This window comes from Neophocaena asiaeorientalis, unplaced genomic scaffold (assembly GCF_003031525.2).
Source record: "Neophocaena asiaeorientalis asiaeorientalis breed wild unplaced genomic scaffold, Neophocaena_asiaeorientalis_V1.1 scaffold430, whole genome shotgun sequence".
Taxonomy (NCBI): Eukaryota; Metazoa; Chordata; class Mammalia; order Artiodactyla; family Phocoenidae; genus Neophocaena; species Neophocaena asiaeorientalis.
Genome location: NW_020173691.1, coordinates 3,944,939 through 3,963,928, shown reverse-complemented (window position 1 = coordinate 3,963,928; position 18,990 = coordinate 3,944,939). Strand labels below are relative to the sequence as shown.

The window sequence follows — 18,990 nt, the reverse complement described above, 5'->3', positions numbered from 1 at the left end:
CATGGTTATTATATGTTAAATTTTAAACATCCTAACACCAATATTTCTCCAAATCTAAAGCAATCCTGAGTTTTCGAACTGCAGTTGAAAATCCTACGGCAAAGAAGTATATCCGTGCCTTACCGAAGGGGTCACCTGTATGATACCAGTCTTGGCAAAACAAAAGCCTCAGTACAGCCTAAACTGCCTCAGACTTGACCCGGAGGCAGGACTGCGCAGCCCGACTGCGCATGCGCGTCTTGAGGCGCGCTCCCTGCCAGCCTACGTGCGCGGGCCCGCGGAACAGCGTAAGGGCGGGGCTCGTGAATCTAGTCGTGGCGGCAGTCATGGCGGCTGCGTCGGGTTCAGTTCGCCTACAGCGCTGCATGGTGTCGCCGGCGGGGAGGCACAGCGCCTCTCTGATCTTCCTGCATGGCTCAGGTGGACTACAGTTTTCCGTCCCGGTTACTGCAGCATGGGAAACGCCCCCCCCGACTCGGTTCCCCCAGTGTTACCCTAGTGGGGGAAGCGCTGGCCCTAGTAGGGCGCGGTGGACTCGGAGAGGGTGACTCTCCCCGCGGTAGCCCCGCGGCTGTGGACACACGGGTCTGGTAACGTGTCCCCGGCCGTCCTTCCCCCCCACCCCACCCTTGTCTTCCTTTTGCCTGTCTTGCAGTCACTGGCCCGCTGTTCTGGCCTTTGTGTCCCGTCATTCGGCCAGAGGCCCTCTGTTTACATTCTCTCCATTGCAACCATTGCCACACATCCCCCCACCCCATGTCTCTCCCCCAAATTTAAACAGAGCAAGTTAGAAAGGTAAGTCTTTTGCTAGAGACAAATAACATTATCTAGTACTTTTCAGAGTCAGCTACTAGTGATTGGAATTTTCAACCGCAGTGGATTATTTATCTCCTTTCTGTGAGGGACCATGCCAGGGTTCGAATGCCTTTCCCACTTCACTCTTTCCTGCTCCCCCTTCCTTGTCCTTTCCCACTCCCCCTTGTCTTTCAGACCCCAAGATAAAGCACAGAGTCAACTCTGAGTCCCAGGGGCAGGTATTCTCCTTCCACCGCCTGCCTTTAGTGATGTGTTTAATTCGGCACAGTGTTTCTTACACTTACCTGTAGTTACTTCTGTCTTCCCCACTTCACTTCTTCCTCAAGACTAAGGACGCTTGTTTGAATCTTTGCATCCCTAGTGCGGCCCAGGGTAAGTTTTTGGGAAGTGTTTTTTAAAGAAATGAAATGCAGCTTGTGTCCTCAGGGGGCCTACCTAAATTTAAAAACAATTCATTTAGTTTGACTCAGCAGTGGAGATCACAAGATGGTGCATGATTTACTGCCAAGTGAATTGTAAGGAAAAAGACTTTGGATAGGCATTATTAAGGCTTTTGGAAAATGAAGAGCTTGTTAGGTTTGCCAGAGGAAGTGGTCTTTAAACTGGGACTTATGTAGGCTTAAAGAGGACAGTCATTGGATAGTGGAGAGGATTGTAAAGGTACAGGGTGGAAACCTGGAAATGGGCAGTTGTAGGAAATATTCTCATTTTAAAAATGAGTCTGGGTAGATTGAATAGTTTGTCCATGGTCACTTGGCTATTACTGTGAGTGGTGGTGGAATTGGGGTTTGAACCCAGATCTCTGACTCCAGAATCAGTGCTCTGGAGAGGTAAGTTGAAAAAACTGAACTAGGATGTATCATTTTGGAAATAGGGAAGAAAAAGACCAAAGGTGTTTGAAGGGAAAGACTTGACTAATGAAATATACTTAGAAGATGAGGGGTCTAAGATGACAGCAATACTTATAACTCGGAGACTAATACTAATATTATTTGGGGCTCCAAGGGTGTTTATAAGCACCCAGAAATTCCCCAATACCATAGTCCTTTTCATAAGTAAATAATTTCATAAAAAGTCTGAGACTTCTTTTTTCCCTGGACAGTTTTGCTTAAAGTTACTATCCTCACTCTTTTCAGTTTCAAATTACTGACATTTTAAAATTTGTAACCATATGTCTCTGAAAGCCAAAGTTGTACGTATATATTTTTTCCCTCTGTGCTTTGAACGAAGAGTTTATCCAAAGAATCCTGCCAGTTATGCAAGTATAATGCAGTTCCTGTGTATTTTGAGCTCCAACTTATTGGGAATATGATTTTACATTAGACAATAATATATGTGGTTATGTTATAGGATATGTTTGGCTTCTGGTTAATACAAATGTGGGCAAACCGATTTTAACAGTTTTACCATACTCTTGGAATAAGGTGCTGGCTTTTTAAAGAGCGGACTTTATGAATGGATGGATGCATGTTGTTTTGTAGCATTTAGTTTTGCTTTTCAAGGTTGAAAAAGTGTTTAGAGGCAGATTTTGTTTTTTTTAAAAATCTTGAAAACTTGAGGTTCTCTTCTAGGCTGTGGCAGCCATAGAACATCATATAGGAATAGAGGTTATATCTAGCCAACTTAGTTTGAGTGTTTCCAACTACTAAAATACCAAAAAAGTACCTTCTTCTTTCAGGATGATGACAACAAATGATAGCTTAATTAGCTTTGCTCAGCTTCTCAGATTAGATAAGTTCACTATTATACGCTCCATTAGGACACTGTGGTTCTTCTTTCAGTGGCATTCACCGTATTTGTAATTACCTAATTTAATGTGTGTATTCCACACTGAGCTCTAAGGTTCACACAGGCCCAAATCATGCATGACTTGCTTTCTCCCCGTAGAGTAAGTCTCAGCTAATTGACTGAGTTGGCTCTTACTAAATTCGCCATTAACCTCTGTGTTGCTAAATGTAATGGACATTTTTCAGTCGTCATTTTATTTGAACTGTCAGCAGCATTCACCTTTCTTCTTGAAACACTCTCCTGGTTCTTTATATCTGTATATGTATTTTGCACACTCATTCTCTTCTCCCTGGCCATTAATGTTGGGCTTCCTCAAAATTCGGTCCTAGGTTCTCTTTTCTTCTCCCTCTACATTTTTCTCCTCAGGCTAAATTCCGTACAAGCCCACAGATTCTATTTTTATCTCCGTTCATGTGACACAAATATGTGTCTCCATTTTAGATCTCCTTTGAGCTCTAGACCTGGTTATCCAACTGCCTAATAGTCATTCATGCATTAATCGATTCATTCAAGGAATATCTATTACATGGCCACTGTGCAAAGCACTGTTCTACGCTCTCAGCTCTTAAGAACCTGGATTTTGTCCTCCACCTGCTTGTAGTTTGCTCAACCCTTCGTGTGGGACCTAGAATGCATAACAAAGGGGTACCTCACACTCAGTGTGTATAGACCTGCTGCCTTGTGTGTTTCCTGTCTTGGTGTATATAGCTCTGGCCAAAAACCTTGCCATCACCCTAGAAACCCTTCATAATTGACCCCTCATAACTAATCTGTTGCCAGTTTCTCTTAATTTTATCTCCTAAATATCTCTAGTATCTATTTCTGTATACTCCACTGCTATCACTGTAGTCTAAGCATCTGTCATCTGAACAGTAGCCTCCTAACTATCCTTCCACATCTATCTTTGTCCTCCTTCAGGTCTGTCTTCACATAGCTTCCAGAGTAATCCTTAGAAGCATGCCCCCTTTCTGCCCCCAAAAAACCTTCATGGCTTCTCCATGCTCTCAGGCTTTGTCAGGATGTTAGGATCCATCCTGCATTCACTGCTTTTCCTCTCATTTTCTGCTTTACATTTCTTCAATGCCATACTGTTTCCTGCACAGCATTTCAGCATTTGCCATATACTGTCTGAGATGCTTTTCCCTGTGCACTTCAGTTTTTACCATCCTGTAGATCGCAGTTCAAACCATTCAACGACTATCTACTGGATGCCTAGTTTGTGTCAGCACTGTCCTAGGCATCAGATGAACAAGTAACTCACTGGCTGAAACACAAAATGAACCTTGCCTTGTGGAGTTTATATTCTAGTGAAGTTATCCCTGAATCCTTAACTGGGTCAATTCTGAATCTAATAAACCCTTGAGGTACGAAGTGTCTTACCTTTGCAGTGGTTACATTTGTCTTTCACATTCATTTATATGATTATTTGACTAATGTCTGTTTCTCACAATAAACTACACACTCCATGAGTATAGGAATTCTTTCTCCCCATCACCTTCCCATCACTGCCTCTCTAGCAGTAAGCACAGTGTCTGACACATTAGTAGGTATTCAATAGATACTTTTTTAATTGCTGCCTTAATGAATTGATTGATTAAAAACTAGAGTTGTTAACTTGAAAATTTTCTCTTTAGGACCACATAAAGTGAACCTATAATTCCTTCCATTTTTTTATGGAAATACACATATATTAATTCTTGCACGAGGCTTGGTGGTTTTTCAGCCATGGGATGTACAGTCATTATTTTAGATTAAACATTGCCAAAATTAAATTCTCCTTTCTTCAGGTAAAAAATGAAAGTATGCTGAATACCCCTTTTGAAGAAATTTTGTTTTTTAACCAAGAAAATTGTTTTAGGTTGTTACAATTACAAAATTTTATAAGCACTTTAGGAATTTACTATTTTTAAGAGTAAAAAAAATAAATGACAGTGTTTAAAATCAGATATGGAAAGGATTTCTTTTTTAGAAAAATCAATTGATTTATTTGTTCCTGTTGTATCCTTTAAACAAATGAGGAAACTTAAAACTCAAAGTTAAACAGGTCTTTAAAGTGAAGTCAGGAGTAAAATGATCAAAATTATTTCTAACTATTGATGGCTGATCAGTTATTTCCTATTAATAAATCGGTTTCTATACAGTTATTTTTATTTATGAAGATTTTTTATTCTGTGTTCCAGCCTCTGTGTGACATGAAAGTTATAGACTGCTTTTAAATACACTGTATTGTCAAACTGTTTTAACTTAATCTAGATTTTGTGATTCATCAGGTGATTCTGGACAAGGATTGAGAACGTGGATCGAGCAAGTTTTAAATCAAGATTTCACATTCCAACATGTAAAAGTTATTTATCCAACAGCTCCTCCCAGGTATGCAGTAATTTAATTCGTTACTCAGTATAACTCTGTGGCATAAAATATATATAAATGTACCAGCTAGATGGTTTTACAGCTTAATTCTGTATTTAAAATATTTTAAATTGGGGTTCTTTTTTCCAGAACTTTTTTTTTGTTTTAGCAATTACTCTGTTAGACCAAGTTTTGCTAGGTAATTTATTCTTTGAAAAGCATTCCCTGAAGCTCTTAACTTAAACTTTGTCCCAGGCATGGTTTACAGGACTCTGCTTTCTGTGGCCCTGCAGATTGCTCATCTTTCAAACTCTTCCCCTTCATTCACCCCCTAAAGAAACTAATAACTCAAACAAGGATAATCTTTCTAATAATTCAGTTAAACCAGAGTTCATAATCTCTGGAAAAAGGCTTTTGTGGCATTCTTTCTACACATAGAAGGTTTTAGAAATAATTTTAAGCTTTTTGAATCAGTAAACCAGAATAGGAACATGGAATCAACTACTTAATCCATATTTATACAACCTGTAGACGTGTTTAACAAAATGCACAATCATAAGACTGGTATAGTTTTGAAGTCAAACTGCTTTTTTATGATTATTAAATTAACATCCACATGGTCTTTTAAACTGGGATTTACAAGTTTTTTTGTGTGTGTAAGTGAAATATTGTGCTGAACTATGCAACCCAATCTGACTTCCCATAATCTGTTCATGATTTGGTCTTATTAGCACACTGTGTGCTTATGCAAATGCTTTGATTTATTTTTCTGAAACTTAGTATTAAGGAGAAGTATTGATAGAAGCAGAACTTCAAGGACCTTTCCATATCTACTGTTAAAAATTTACTTACTTGAGTTGATAGAATTGAAAAAGGTAGAACAATAAAATGGTAATTTTGTTGTAAGATTTAAGATTCAAAGAAAAGTTATTATTTTAATATAATTTTGGAGCAGTTTAGTATTTTGGTAGTGAAGATAAAAGACCTAATGGCCAGTGGGTAATTTTTGTGCTGTAAATTGAAGGTCTTTGAAAATGTCCAAAGAGCTTATTATTTACTATTGGCTTTTAGGGTGAGTGAAGTTAAGAGGGAGGAAGACAGTGGTATTTCCCATGGGAATGGGAAAGATAAGTTCAGTTTTGGCTAAATATAAATGTAATTGGCTGATAAAATTGAATGGAAGATCATTGGAAGCATGATTCTAGGAATTACTATTTTTCGCTTATGAATATCATGTCATCACCAATTATGATATGAATTCTAGACCAGTGTACCTTATACTTAGGCCATAGATGTTTCTGAGAGTCCAGAAATCTCCATGTGCTCTAAAGCATTATTTGTAGGTGCTGTTGTGATTTAATAAAATATAAAAGCATTGAAATTTTTTACTGAATTCATAATAACTTTTTATTATATGTTTTCATAGTCAATAGCTATTTGGACAGATCAACAGACATTTTAGACCATGCTATCAATGGAATATACTATAAGCTACATATATACATTTAAAATTTTTGGCACCAAATTAAAAAAAAGGAAGGAGAAACAGCTAAAATTAATAGCTTATTTTATTTAACCCTTATATCCAAAATATTATCATTTCAACATGTAATCAATATGAAATTATTAAAATGATATTTTACATTCTTTTGTTCATTTTCGTGTCGTAGACCATTTTAGTTTTTATCCTCAGTTTATCACTATGCATACCTATTTATCTTATTTCTTATTTTCCTTCAGGAAAAATTCCTAGAAAGTGCTCAGAGGTCTTAAAGTCAATTTCTTCTTGTTTAGAGGATTAGCTTTTCCAAATTGTTTTCCAAAAATGGAACAATTTGCATTATTTAACTTAGCCTGTTCTTAATGTAATGTGGTTAGGTTAAAAAAATAGTAGATTGGGAATTCCCTGGCTTTCCAGTGGTTAGGAATCAGTGCTGTCACTGCCAGGGCTCCAGGTTCGATCCCTGGTTGGGGAACTAAGATCCCACAAGCCACGTGGCACGGCCAAAAAAAAAAACAAAAGTAGATAGATAGGTAGTTAAATAGGTATAGATGTGTGATTTTTTTTTTTCTTGTACACTCAAAATTTTTTAAATATTTTTTCTTGATCACAAAATTAATTGTTGCCTTTACAATGATACCTACTTTATAATTTAACAGCCTCTCAAAGAAGACTGAAAAGAAAAATATAGAGTTGTGTCAAAATAAGAGCAGACTACTAATTTGTTGATCAATTTTAAGCTTAGTTAATGGGTATGTGCTTTGGAAATATATTTGAAGTCACTTTTATGTTATAGTTAGACAGTTTTAATGCCATTTATATTTCAATATATCATTAATAAGAGTGAAGCATATGTAATACATATCTAAAGTGACAAATATAGTAATAAATCAAAAATAAATCCACTTGTTATTCCTTGTAATTAGTTTGAATGAAAACTCTGGTATGTACTATACAATGTGGAATCTTTGAGAAACCAGTACTTCAGTTAAAGAGGAAAAGTGAAGACTTTTAGAAATAGGTCATCTAATTCTTAATTAAAATAAAATTATAAGGGCTATTAATGAAGAATTTGTCAGTTCTGTGTCTTAATTTTCACGTCGGAAATTAACAGATTTGACTAGATCTCTAAAATCACTTACAATGATTAACTTTTTGGATTTGGGGACCCTTCAGATTTTATCTAGTAAAGATAGAGTAGGAACCAGTAGTGTGGGACTTCCCTGGTTGCATACTGGTTAAGAGTCCACCTGCCAATGCAGGGGACACAGGTTCAAGCCCTGGTCCGGGAAGATCCCACATCCCGCAGAGCAACTAAGCCTGTGCACTACAACCACTGAGCCTGCGCTCTAGAGCCTGTGAGCCACAACTGCTGAGCCCACATGCCACAACTACTGAAGCCCACATGCCTGGAGCCCATGCTCCACAGTGAAGCCACTGCAATGAGAAGCCCACACACTGCAACGAAGAGTAGCTCCCCCTCGCCACAACTAGAGAAAGCCTGTGTGCAGCAACAAAGACCCAATGCAGCCAACAATAGAAATAAAAAAATTTTTAATTTCTAAATAAATAAATAAAATAAAAAACAAACTGGGTTTATATGAAGTTCAAAACCAAGCTAAACAAAAATCATTTAAAAAAAAAAGAACCAGTAGTGTAATAGTCATCGTCTTTTTTGCTGTACTTGTTAGGCCAATAGGTCAGGGAGATACCCAAGATGATAATATTATTCAGTAGGAGATTGAAGATACATGGAAGTGTTGTGGTACAGTATTTAAGAATGCAGTTTTTGGATTAGGCAGACCTGTGATTGAATCCTGATTTCTCTACTTAATGCTATAAGATTTTGAGCAAAGGTATATTGCCTCCCTAATGGTGTCCCAATTTCTTGAGCACTGAAGTAGAGATAATTGTATCTACCTCAGAGTTGTGAGAATTGAACATATAATGTACATAAATTCTTCAGCACGAAGTCTGACATAAAATAAGCACTCAATAAATGTTAGTTACTTAGAGTAGTCTATGATATCCTTGTGGGCAAGATATAGAAATATCCAAAGAATTACTGATAATCCTTGAGGAAATTTTCCAGATCTGTGTTTCTGGGTTGTATTCTTAAGCCTTATTTGGGTTTGCAGTTTTATTTTAATTTAGGTGAGGAGACAGTGCTCAAATTTCCAGATGATATCCTCAAAAGAAATGCCCAGTCATGTTGTTTGCCCATGTTTTTATTTGGTTGTCTATCCTTTACTTACTGATTTGTTAAAGCTCTGTATACTTTTAGATACAGCTTGTTGTTGTTGTTAGATGTATGTGTTCAAATATCTTGTCCCTGTCTGGTTTGCATTGTCACTCTTAATGAAATCCTGTGACCAGAAGTCCTAATACGTTTCTTGAAAAGTAAAATTTACAGTGAAATGCAAACATCTTAAGCATACAGGTCAATCAGTTTTTATGAATATATGCACTTGTTTGCTTCAAATATAGAGAATGTTCCCACCACCCCAGAAAGTTTTTTTGTGCCTCCTTCCAATCAATTCCTACCACACATAGATTACCATTGTTCTGATTTCTATCACTGTAGTATAGTTTCGCCTGTTCTTGAATTTCAACTAAATGGGATAATTTAACCTTCTGTGTCTGGCTTCTTTCACTCAACATAGTGTTTATGTGCTTATCAGTAGTTCATTTAAAAATTTTTGAGTAGATATAATATGTGAATGTACCACACATTTATTTATCCATTCTACTGTTGATAGACATTTGGATTATTTCCAGTTTTTGAAAACAATGTATGTCACTGCTATAAGTACTTTTGTGTTTTTGTGAACATATTTTAATGGATTCTTACCTGAACTCTGTTCTGTTTCATTGGCTATTTTTTTTACTTTTATGCCAATATAAAACTGTTCTGATTAATATAGCTTTATAGGGAACTTTGAAATCAAATTGTATAAGTTCTCTTTAACACTTTTTCATCCTAGGTTCTTTGCATTTGTACGTAAATTTTAGAATCCACTTACCAATTTTACAAAACACCTGTTTGGATTTTGATTAGAATTGCATGTAATCCATAGCAGGTTTATTTACAGAAAATTGATGTCTTCCAGTCCATGCACATGGTGTGTCACCGTTTATTTAGATCTCTATTCATTTCTCTCTGCAGTGGTTTAGAGTTTTCAGTATAGAAGTCTTTTGCCAAATTTATTCACAAATATTTTATGTTTTTTTGTTATTGTAAATGGAATTTTTTAAAATTTAAATCTCTAATTTGATTGTTACAAGTACATAGAAACATTTTATATTTGTATCTTGTTCTTATATCTTGCTACCTTCCTAAATTCACTTATTTCTAGTAGTTATTTAGTAGATTCCTTATGATTTTTGTATAAACAATCATATCATCTATGAATAAAGGCAGTGTGACTTTCTCCTTCCCAGTCTTCCTTTCATTTTATTTTATTGTCTTGCCTTATTGTGCTTGTTTGAACTTCTGATAAAGTGTTTAATAGAATCAGGGAATGCCTTCCTGTGTAATCTTAGAGGGGAAGTGTCCAGTATTTCACCATTAAGTATGATGTTAGTTAATAGGTTTTTTCTTTGCACCTTTTATTAAGGAAATTTATTTCTTTGCCTAATTAGCTGAGAGTTTTCTTTATGAACTAGTTAGATGCTTTTTCTGTATTGTTTTGAGATAATCTTGATTTTTATCTTTCATTTTGTCAGCATGGTGAGTTACATTGGTGGACTTTCAAATGTTAAACCAACTATTCATTCCTATTATAAACCCTGCTTGGTCATAATGTATTATCCTTCTTATATATAGCTGAATTTGATTTGCTGTTATTTTCTTGAGAAATTTTGTGTCTGTGTTCATGAGGAATATTGATCTGTAGTTTTCTTTAATGTCTTTATAAAGTTTTGTTATCTAGGTCATACTGTCTCTTAAAATGTGTTAGGAAATGTTACCTTCTCTGTTTTCTGAGTTTGTGCTATTTCTTCCTTCAATGTTTGATAAAATTCACTAGTGGAATTATCTGGACCTGAAGTTTTCTTCTGTGAAGATTTTGATAATTTCTTTCATATAATGAGAATATTAAGATTTTCTGTTTCTTTTTCTGTCAGTTTTGATCATTTGTGTTTCTCATGGAATTTTTATCTAATATACAAAATTTATTGGCATAAAGTTGGTTGTGATATTTCCTTTTAACGCCTTTAGGATTTGTGTTGATATCTTTTATTCCATTGCTGATATTAATAATTTGTATATTTTTCTCTTTTTTCTTGCTTTATCTTGCCAAGCGATTATTAATTTTATTAATCTTTTCATTGAACCAGCTTTGGCTTTGTTATTTTGCTCTCTTATTTGTTTTCTATGTCATTTATATTTGCTCTTATATTTATTAGTTCCTCCTATTTATTACATTAAAGCTCTAAATTTCTCACTAATTACTGCCTTAGCTAATTCCCACTAGTTTTCTCTTTTGTATTTTTAGTATTATTTATATTGAAATATTTTCTAATCTCTCTTATATTCCCATTATTATTCCTGTGTAACAAACCACCCCAAACAACTTTTATTATGGTGAAACATCTATGGGTTAGAAATTCAGAAAGGGCACGGCACTAATGTCTTGATTCTGTTCTATGATAATTGGGGCCTCTGCTGGGAAAACTTGAAGGCTGGGGATGACTGGGCAACTGCTAGGGACTGGAATCATCTGAAGGTTCACTCATATCTGGCACTTAATACTAGATATTAGCTGGGACCTTCCTTTGGTCTTGTTACTGTGACACCTGCATGAGTTCTCATTATCTGGTGTCTTGGGCTTCCTGGCAGAGTGGAGGCTGAGTTCCAAGAACAAATGCCCTAAGGAGAACCAGAAAGGAGCTGTATTGCCTTTTAAGACATAGTCTTAGAAGTTACATAGTGCTGTTTCCTCAAGAAGAGCATGTGGGATGAAAGATATTGTTCTGGCCAGATATGGAAAACAGAGTTCTGCAAGCTTCTTTAACCCGTAAGTTATTTAGAAATATGTTGTTAATTTCCAAATATTTAGGGCTATTCTCAATCTCTTATTGCTGTTGACTTCTGATTTCATTCTACTGCTGCCAATATTCTGTACAGTTTCAGTCTTTTGATACTCTTTGGCACTTGTATTATGGTCTTGCATAAGGTCTTCTTGGTGACTGTTATTCTGTGCCTTTGTGTATAGGGTTCTATAAATGTCAGTGGCTTAAGGTGGCTATAGTATTACTCAAATTTTATAGTTTCTTAGTGATTCTAAGTCATTCTGTTAGTAACGAATGGGTATTAACACCTCCAACTATGATTGTAGGTTGGTCTATTTCTCCCTTTAGTCCTGTCAGTTTTCTCTTCATGGTTTTTAAGCTATATTATGTACATTCCCAGGTAGGATTATTGTCTTCCTCATTAATAGCTACTTGTATATTTTAATGTTTGTTTTTATCTCTGGTAATTCCTCAAAGTGTACTTTGTTTAATAATAATATAGTATATATCAGCTTTTATCTTTACTGTTCATATAGCGTATATTTTTCATCTTTTTACTTTTAACGCCTATATCATTATATTTAAGGTAGGTTTCTTACAGATAACATATATTTGGGCTTTGTTTTTTCTTTAACGAATCTGTCAGTTTCTCTTTTAAGTGATTTGTTTAGACCATTTGCATTTACTGTAACTATTGATATGTTTAGATTTATTGCTTTTTGTCACTCTTTTTTCCTTTTCCATCTTTTTTGGATTTAAGAAAATTAATACTCTATTTTCATTTATTCCTTTTTTTCCTGATTGTTCTAGGGATTATAAGATACATATCACACCTTTCACCTGTTTACTTTTTACCACTTTACACAAGATGTTGAAGCCTTACAACCATATAGTTTCCTTTATCCTCCCCACCTTTATGTTATGTTTGTTGTATATGTTTTATCAATGTACATTGAAAACTCTGTCAAACAAAGTTATAATTTTTGCTTTCAAACATCATACATGTTTTAAAGAACTTAAGAAGAGAACAATAGTCTATTATGGTTACCCAGTTGTGGCCTATTACAACATATCAGTATGTTTTGATTAAATTGTGAATTGCCACTTTGGCTATAAGGTATTCCTTTTCTCAACTCTATTTAATAGATGTTTTTAATCAGCTGAGTGAGGGGCATATTAAGTAAAAATCAGCATTTAGTTGCTATGTTGATTTAAATGGAAAATATTGCTTCATTGTTTTATTATGTTAATTTAGACTATATTTAATTGAAGTGCTCAATAAAGATTTTTATTTTGTGACATACTTTAGCTGTATTTGTAATTAGAGGTTTTCTTGGTTTGGGTTTACTAGTAGAATTTCCATTTAAAAATTAACAGTAATTTTTAACGGGCCATCAGTAATTTATATGATGATATAGTTTCTCGGTGTTTTGAAAAATTCTAAAAGCAATAAGATTCAGTCTGTAGTGCCTCTACTTTTAGATTCACTGTTTTTTCACATGAAGTGCATGTTTATATTTTTCACTAAACGTATATTCTGAAACAGGGTTAGGCAGTCTTGATTTAGGTTTAGTAATGGGTTCATCTTTACTCCATCACTTAGGATTCATACCTGAAGCATGATATTAGGAGATCTCTCTCCTGATAACAGTGGATCTGTACTATAAGTACACTCCACTGGCAAGGAACCCTCATTAAAAAATGCTATTTTGAAGAAATAGTATACTTCTTTGGTAAGTATTTTAAATGGTACATTTAAATATCTATTAGTATGTAAAAGCTTATTTTCTTAGAAACATGTTCTTTTTAAAAAAAAAACCAACAAAAGAAAATTTTGACCTTTTTCTGGAAATCACAGAATGGATATTACAAGAATTAAAGTCAAAAGATATTCTGAGCAAAATAAAATAATTTTAGGTATTCTGCTGACAAAAATTATTCCCAAATCACAAATGATTATTGGCATTCATCGTTCAACAAATACTTGTTCTTGGCACTGGGGGTATCACTGTGGAAAAGAGCATTACAAGGAGAGGGAATGTCAGGTGCTAAGTCCCTGGATCAGTAGTGAGGTGGTCCTGAAGAAAAATGAGGGAAATGTGACTGCAATCTAGTGAATGTTGGGGGAAGAGCAGTGAAATGTGCACAGAGAGGAAGCCTGGAAGCCGATGATGTTATCTGGAAGGTTATGAATGACGTTTCGATTTTATGACTTATAGGGAACAAAATTTGGTGTCAAGCTGAAATGTCAATGGCATGTGGGATCTTCCCGGACCGGGGCGCGAACCCGAGTCCCCTGCATCGGCAGGCGGACTCTCAACCGCTGCGCCACCAGGGAAGCCCCTCTTTATTTTTTTAGACCTTGGACATTCATTCCCGCTTAATATTTTACCAGTGTATAATGGTTTGATTGATTGATGAGGAGCCACACGGATGTTCTTTGCCAAACATATTTATTTATGGTGGTAGTGTCTGAGCTGTTTTATACCAGCTAATAAAGTGGTTTATTTGAGGAAGAAGGTGAATGAGTGTAATATATGTGCCAGTTTGTTTACCTGCTTTAAAAGACAATCTTACTTTCATGCTTTATTGAAAGGTTTTTCTAACATCTTAGGAGAATTATGCATTCTTGATGGTTTTATTAACAAAAAAAGTTCAAAATTATTCTTTGTCTCATCACATTTTTCCTATTATCTCCTTTGAACAGAATTAATTTTCTTAGAGAACTGAGAGAACAAAAGGCTACTATATTAGTAAAACTTATATTCTATGGAGCATCTATCTCTAATTAAGTAAGGTACTGTCAAAGACAAAAAGTTAAGTGAATGTCATTTTTTTTCTATTAATGGCTGAGTTCCCAGAATGATTCATATTTTAGCCTATGATATCATCCTTATTTAAGTGCTTCGACAGGCAAATAAACCCTTAGAGAAACAGAAGAAAATGAAAAGGGAAGTAGAAACAAGTCAAAAAAGTACCAGTCTAATTCAGGCTTTAGTATGAGTGTTGTATATTGTTTTCATTCAGAAGAAGACTGTGATTTAAGTGACAATTTCAATAGTTTGAGAATTCTTTTTCTCTAACAGTGACATAAGTGCTATGTGGAAAGCACCTGCTTTCATTTTCAGAGTACTTTAAGAAAGTTAATCCTGAGAAGGGATTCTGGGAGGTGGGAGGATAGAATGCTTTCTGTCTTCTCTCCCCTTCTGATTCCAATTTATCTACCTCTCTTGAGCCAAGCAGCTTCTGAAGTCAGAAGGCCTACAGGAATGAGGGAGAATTTAGGCTCTGTGGGGGTCCCCATAGAGAGCTGGCGCAGGATTTTATCTTTGCTGCACCCAGTGTACCCACTTAGAGCCTGTGGAACGAGGCAGGAGAAGCCTTAGGTAAGGCCCAGAATGTGGCCGATCCTGGGAAGAGCACAGTCTGCAGAAATCTTCCCAGATTCATGTCATAAAATGTTAATTCCCAGGCAATAATGCAATACTAGTTATGCTTCTCTTGTTGCAGAGCACGGGCTCTAGGCCTGCAGGCTTCAGTAGTTGTGGCTCGTGGCCTCTAGGGTGCAGGCTCAGTAGTTGTAGCACACGGGCTTAGTTGCTCCACGGCATGTGGGATCTTCCCGGACCAGGGATCGAACCCGTGTCCCCTGCATTGGCAGGCAGATTCTTAACCGCTGCGCCACCAGGGAAGTCCTGAAATCCCACAAGGACTTTTAAGGGGAATTATTTAAGAATTTACTAAATATTTGATTAATTTCTTAGAGAGATAAAGAAGATTAGATATCTGAGAATAGGCAGGACAAGTCTGGAAGACATGTGGTAATGATGGTAGGGAGAGGTGGCCCACCTGACTCCACCTCAGAACGTATTCTAAAACCACTGTAGATACAGTCGACATGATCCTAACACAGGAGCAGATAAACAGATCAGTGGAACAAAATAGAGCCTTTCCCAACCAGAATTTTCCACCTGAATCACAGAACACACAAAATGACTTGTCATTTTCTTGAGTTTTGCCTAGGATAGAACAGAACTAGTACCAATCTAGATGCTTTGGAGAGAAGCCCATTCATTATAGACAGTAAATGTTATTAGGTATTAGGGTTTAATTCTCTTATTTACCTAGGTTGACACAGACTAGATAATTCAGAACTATAATATGGCAAAGGTAGAATTTCACCTTTATGAGAAAAGTTTTTGGTTTTTTGTAGTAGTGCAGGCACAACTGGCTAAACATTTGGGAGAAAATGAATTTGAACCCTTAGGTCACTTCACGTATGAAGTAAATTCCAGAAAAATTCAAAACTTAAATGTAAGAATGAAAACAAAAATCTTAGAAGGGGGCTTCCCTGGTGGCGCAGTGGTTGAGAGTCCGCCTGCCGATGCAGGGGACACAGGTTTGTGCCCCGGTCCCGGGAGATCCCACATGCCACGGGAGCGGCTGGTCCTGTGAGCCATGGCTGCTGAGCCTGCGCGTCCAGAGCCTGTGCTCCGCAACGGGAGAGGCCACAACAGTGAGAGGCCCGCATACCGCTAAAAAAAAAAAAAAAATCTTAGAAGAAAATCTTGGATTCTATATGTAAAAATGTGTGGACTGAGAATACCTTAAATAAATCAGAAGACCCAGAAATTTAGTTTAATACAAAAAAAATGGACAGATTATATCAATTGTAAAAGTCTTTTATTTGGCTTTTTTAAAAAAAGATAGATACTTTAAAACATTACGTCAATATACAGAAATTGATTTGAAAAAAATACTTGAAATACAAATGAAAAATATTTATGGCAATAATACACAGATGCGGTTCTAAACTAATAAAAAAAAATCAAAACCCCAATAGAATAAAATAGCCAACGTTATGAATAAGTAATTCCTTTATGTGGAGTTCTGGAAAGGCAGCACTAATCTATAGTGATAGAAATCAGTCAGCGGTTTCCTGGGAAGTGAACGGGACTTGCTTGTAAGTGGACATGATGGAATTTTCTGAAGTAAAGTAAATGTTCTGTATCATAATGGAAATACATTGTCAAAGGTCTTTGAACTTTGTATTTAAAATGTGTGCATTTATATATGTAAACTATACCTCAGTAAAGTTGATTTTAAAACCATAGTTGATACCCTTCAATGGTAGTATTTTAAAGTATGTTAGTACCTGTTGTAATTAGGGTAGGGCTGTTGGGCAAAAGGATGTTCTCAGACCTTTCTTGTAGAAAGGTGAATTTTTATAGCCTTTGTGGAAGCAACTTTGAAACATCTATTAAGGTAAAAATCATACCTCTCCATCCTGTGGTCCTATTTCACAGACTCTGTTCCATAGGAATAAAAGTCCCAGTATGTAAAAACATGTACGTGAATATGTTTGATGCAGAATTGTTCTTAGTGGCTAAAACCTGGGTACCAAATAAATGCCCATTAGTAGGTGAAGGGCAGATTAAATTGTGGAACATCTTTATTATATTATATAGCTATTTAAAAGGATGGGTAAGAGCTATATCAGATGAAAGGATTTCCATGAGGTATTGTTAAAGGAGAAAAGTATGACACACATAAGAAAACCAAATAGGCTTATTTCATTTTTGAAAAGCAAATGCTCTAAAAACTATAATGTAAAGAAACATGTTTAATGTATGTGCAAAGAAAAACATTCCAGATCATTAACATAGTTCACCTAATGTGAAGGGCAGGATGTACAATGGGGTGGGAGAGGAGAGGAGGAATGGAGAGTTGAGCAAAAAAATAAAAAGGACTTAATTGGAAGACATCAAAACAATACACACACAGACAAAATAGCCTGTATTTGCAAGATTTCATGCATGTGCATAAACTAGGAGAAAATGTTAGGGTTTTATGTACTGACTTACAGAGATATTTGTAATATACATTCAAACTTTAGAAAGTATGTTACCAAGTAAAGTTTATAACACGATTATATTTTAGTAAATACGAGGTTCTCTGAAGATGAGTTCTTGTTAAATCTGAGTCAGAGCAACTGCCTTGTTTCCAGATTTCTTTCACTTTCTCTGAGAAAGTTTCCAAAATATTTCTCTTGACTCTTAGGCTCCTTAAGTGGATATCCGTTTATTTTAGAGTGTTAAGACCAATACAGAACAACAGTTGTGTAGTTCTCCTATTCCCTTCAGCGCCACCCTTTGGTCCTAACAGTTGGATGTTTCTGATGGTCAGATCTGCACAGACTGCAGAGTCCTTTTGCTACAGTGGTTGAGAGAATGAGAATTGAATAGTTCTACCTCCTTGGGTTTGCCAGGATTCCACTTGGTTTTTCACTAGAGAAAATGCAAAGAAGCACATTCAGATCTCAGCTGGTGTCTTTCAGCCCTCCACTTTTTTGTTCTGGCTGTACATTTTATGCTTTTATTTCACTGACTCTGGAGGGTGAGTATATGTAGCTAAATTTGAGATGGGGCAAAGTAGTAGAGGTGTTGGTCTAGGAGAAACCCTGCATCTGTGGTCATCACTGGTTTAGATTTCTTTCAAATTATAATGTATACTTTTGTCACTGTTTGTGTTTTCTGTGGTCTTCTTCCTTATAACATAAAACTTTTTCACGGTCACATGAGGAGAAAGCAAGATTTGCTAAGTGAAAAGCTGTATCTTTTATTAAACTTTCCTATTCCTCATCTTTGGAAAACTATTGTTCTCCATGTGTGTCTTATATATCCCCATAAACGTCTGTGTGTTTGCTACAGGAAGCTCTAAGAGTGTTTTCATTCCCTTCATTTACCTTTACCAACATAAGACTTGATACAGGACCCCTTGACCCCATTATAATTGATTAAAACAGAATATTTGGAATACCTTGGGATACACACAAACGTGTGCATACACACATGTATACTTAAAATAACAGAGCATCCAGAGCAAGATTCACTAATACTGTAACCACCCCATCTCATACTTAAATGTAAAGCGTCTTATAATATCAGTCTTGTTCAACAAGACACCCAGTTCAGGGCATCTTATCACATAAAATGTTTTTAAGTCCAACAAGGCACCCAATTTGAGATCCAAATGATGCAAACAGTGTGGAATATCTGTATGATGAGCACTTCCAAAGATTATCTGTATCCCATTAAACTCATTTCAAGGTTCCTGAGAAGATTTAAAAATAAAATAGCTCCAACTCTTGATTAACAAAACAAAACAAAACAAAAATACCTAAGACTCCTATTCTAAGGATAATCTACCTGGGTATGATCAAGAAACCTTTAAATTACTAACGTAGCCTTCATGCTTATGTGCTACAAACTAACCACCTTTTGAAAAGCATTTTGGTAAATCATATTTTCTACTCTTGAGGCATTGACTTTTTGCATGGCCAGACATTATTTATTTAGCTGTAAATAGTTAAATAATCATTTAAATTGAGTGGAAAAAATAACATGCACACGCAATAAATAATTACCCTTTTTTCATGGGGATTTTCTGGAGAATTTATGAAACTTAAAAGATGGAGAGAAACTAAGATGATGAACTGGCATTAATAAATGTTAATAGAACCA

The 18,990-nt window shown here is 35.9% G+C and overlaps 1 protein-coding gene across 2 annotated transcripts in view; it reads left to right on the top strand.

The window, feature by feature from the left end:
- Window positions 1-301: 301 nt before the first annotated feature.
- The window catches only part of LYPLAL1 (lysophospholipase like 1), a 34,012-nt gene continuing 15,323 nt past the window's right edge, over window positions 302-18,990 (top strand). The window contains exons 1-3 of one of the 2 annotated variants that reach the window (XM_024750500.1): window positions 302-420; window positions 1,143-1,188; window positions 4,875-4,974. In XM_024750500.1, the coding sequence (XP_024606268.1) occupies window positions 412-420; window positions 1,143-1,188; window positions 4,875-4,974 (155 nt within the window). In that variant the 5' untranslated portion in view covers window positions 302-411. The remainder of the gene's footprint in view (window positions 421-1,142; window positions 1,189-4,874; window positions 4,975-18,990) is intronic. The other variant, XM_024750499.1, reaches the window with a different exon arrangement.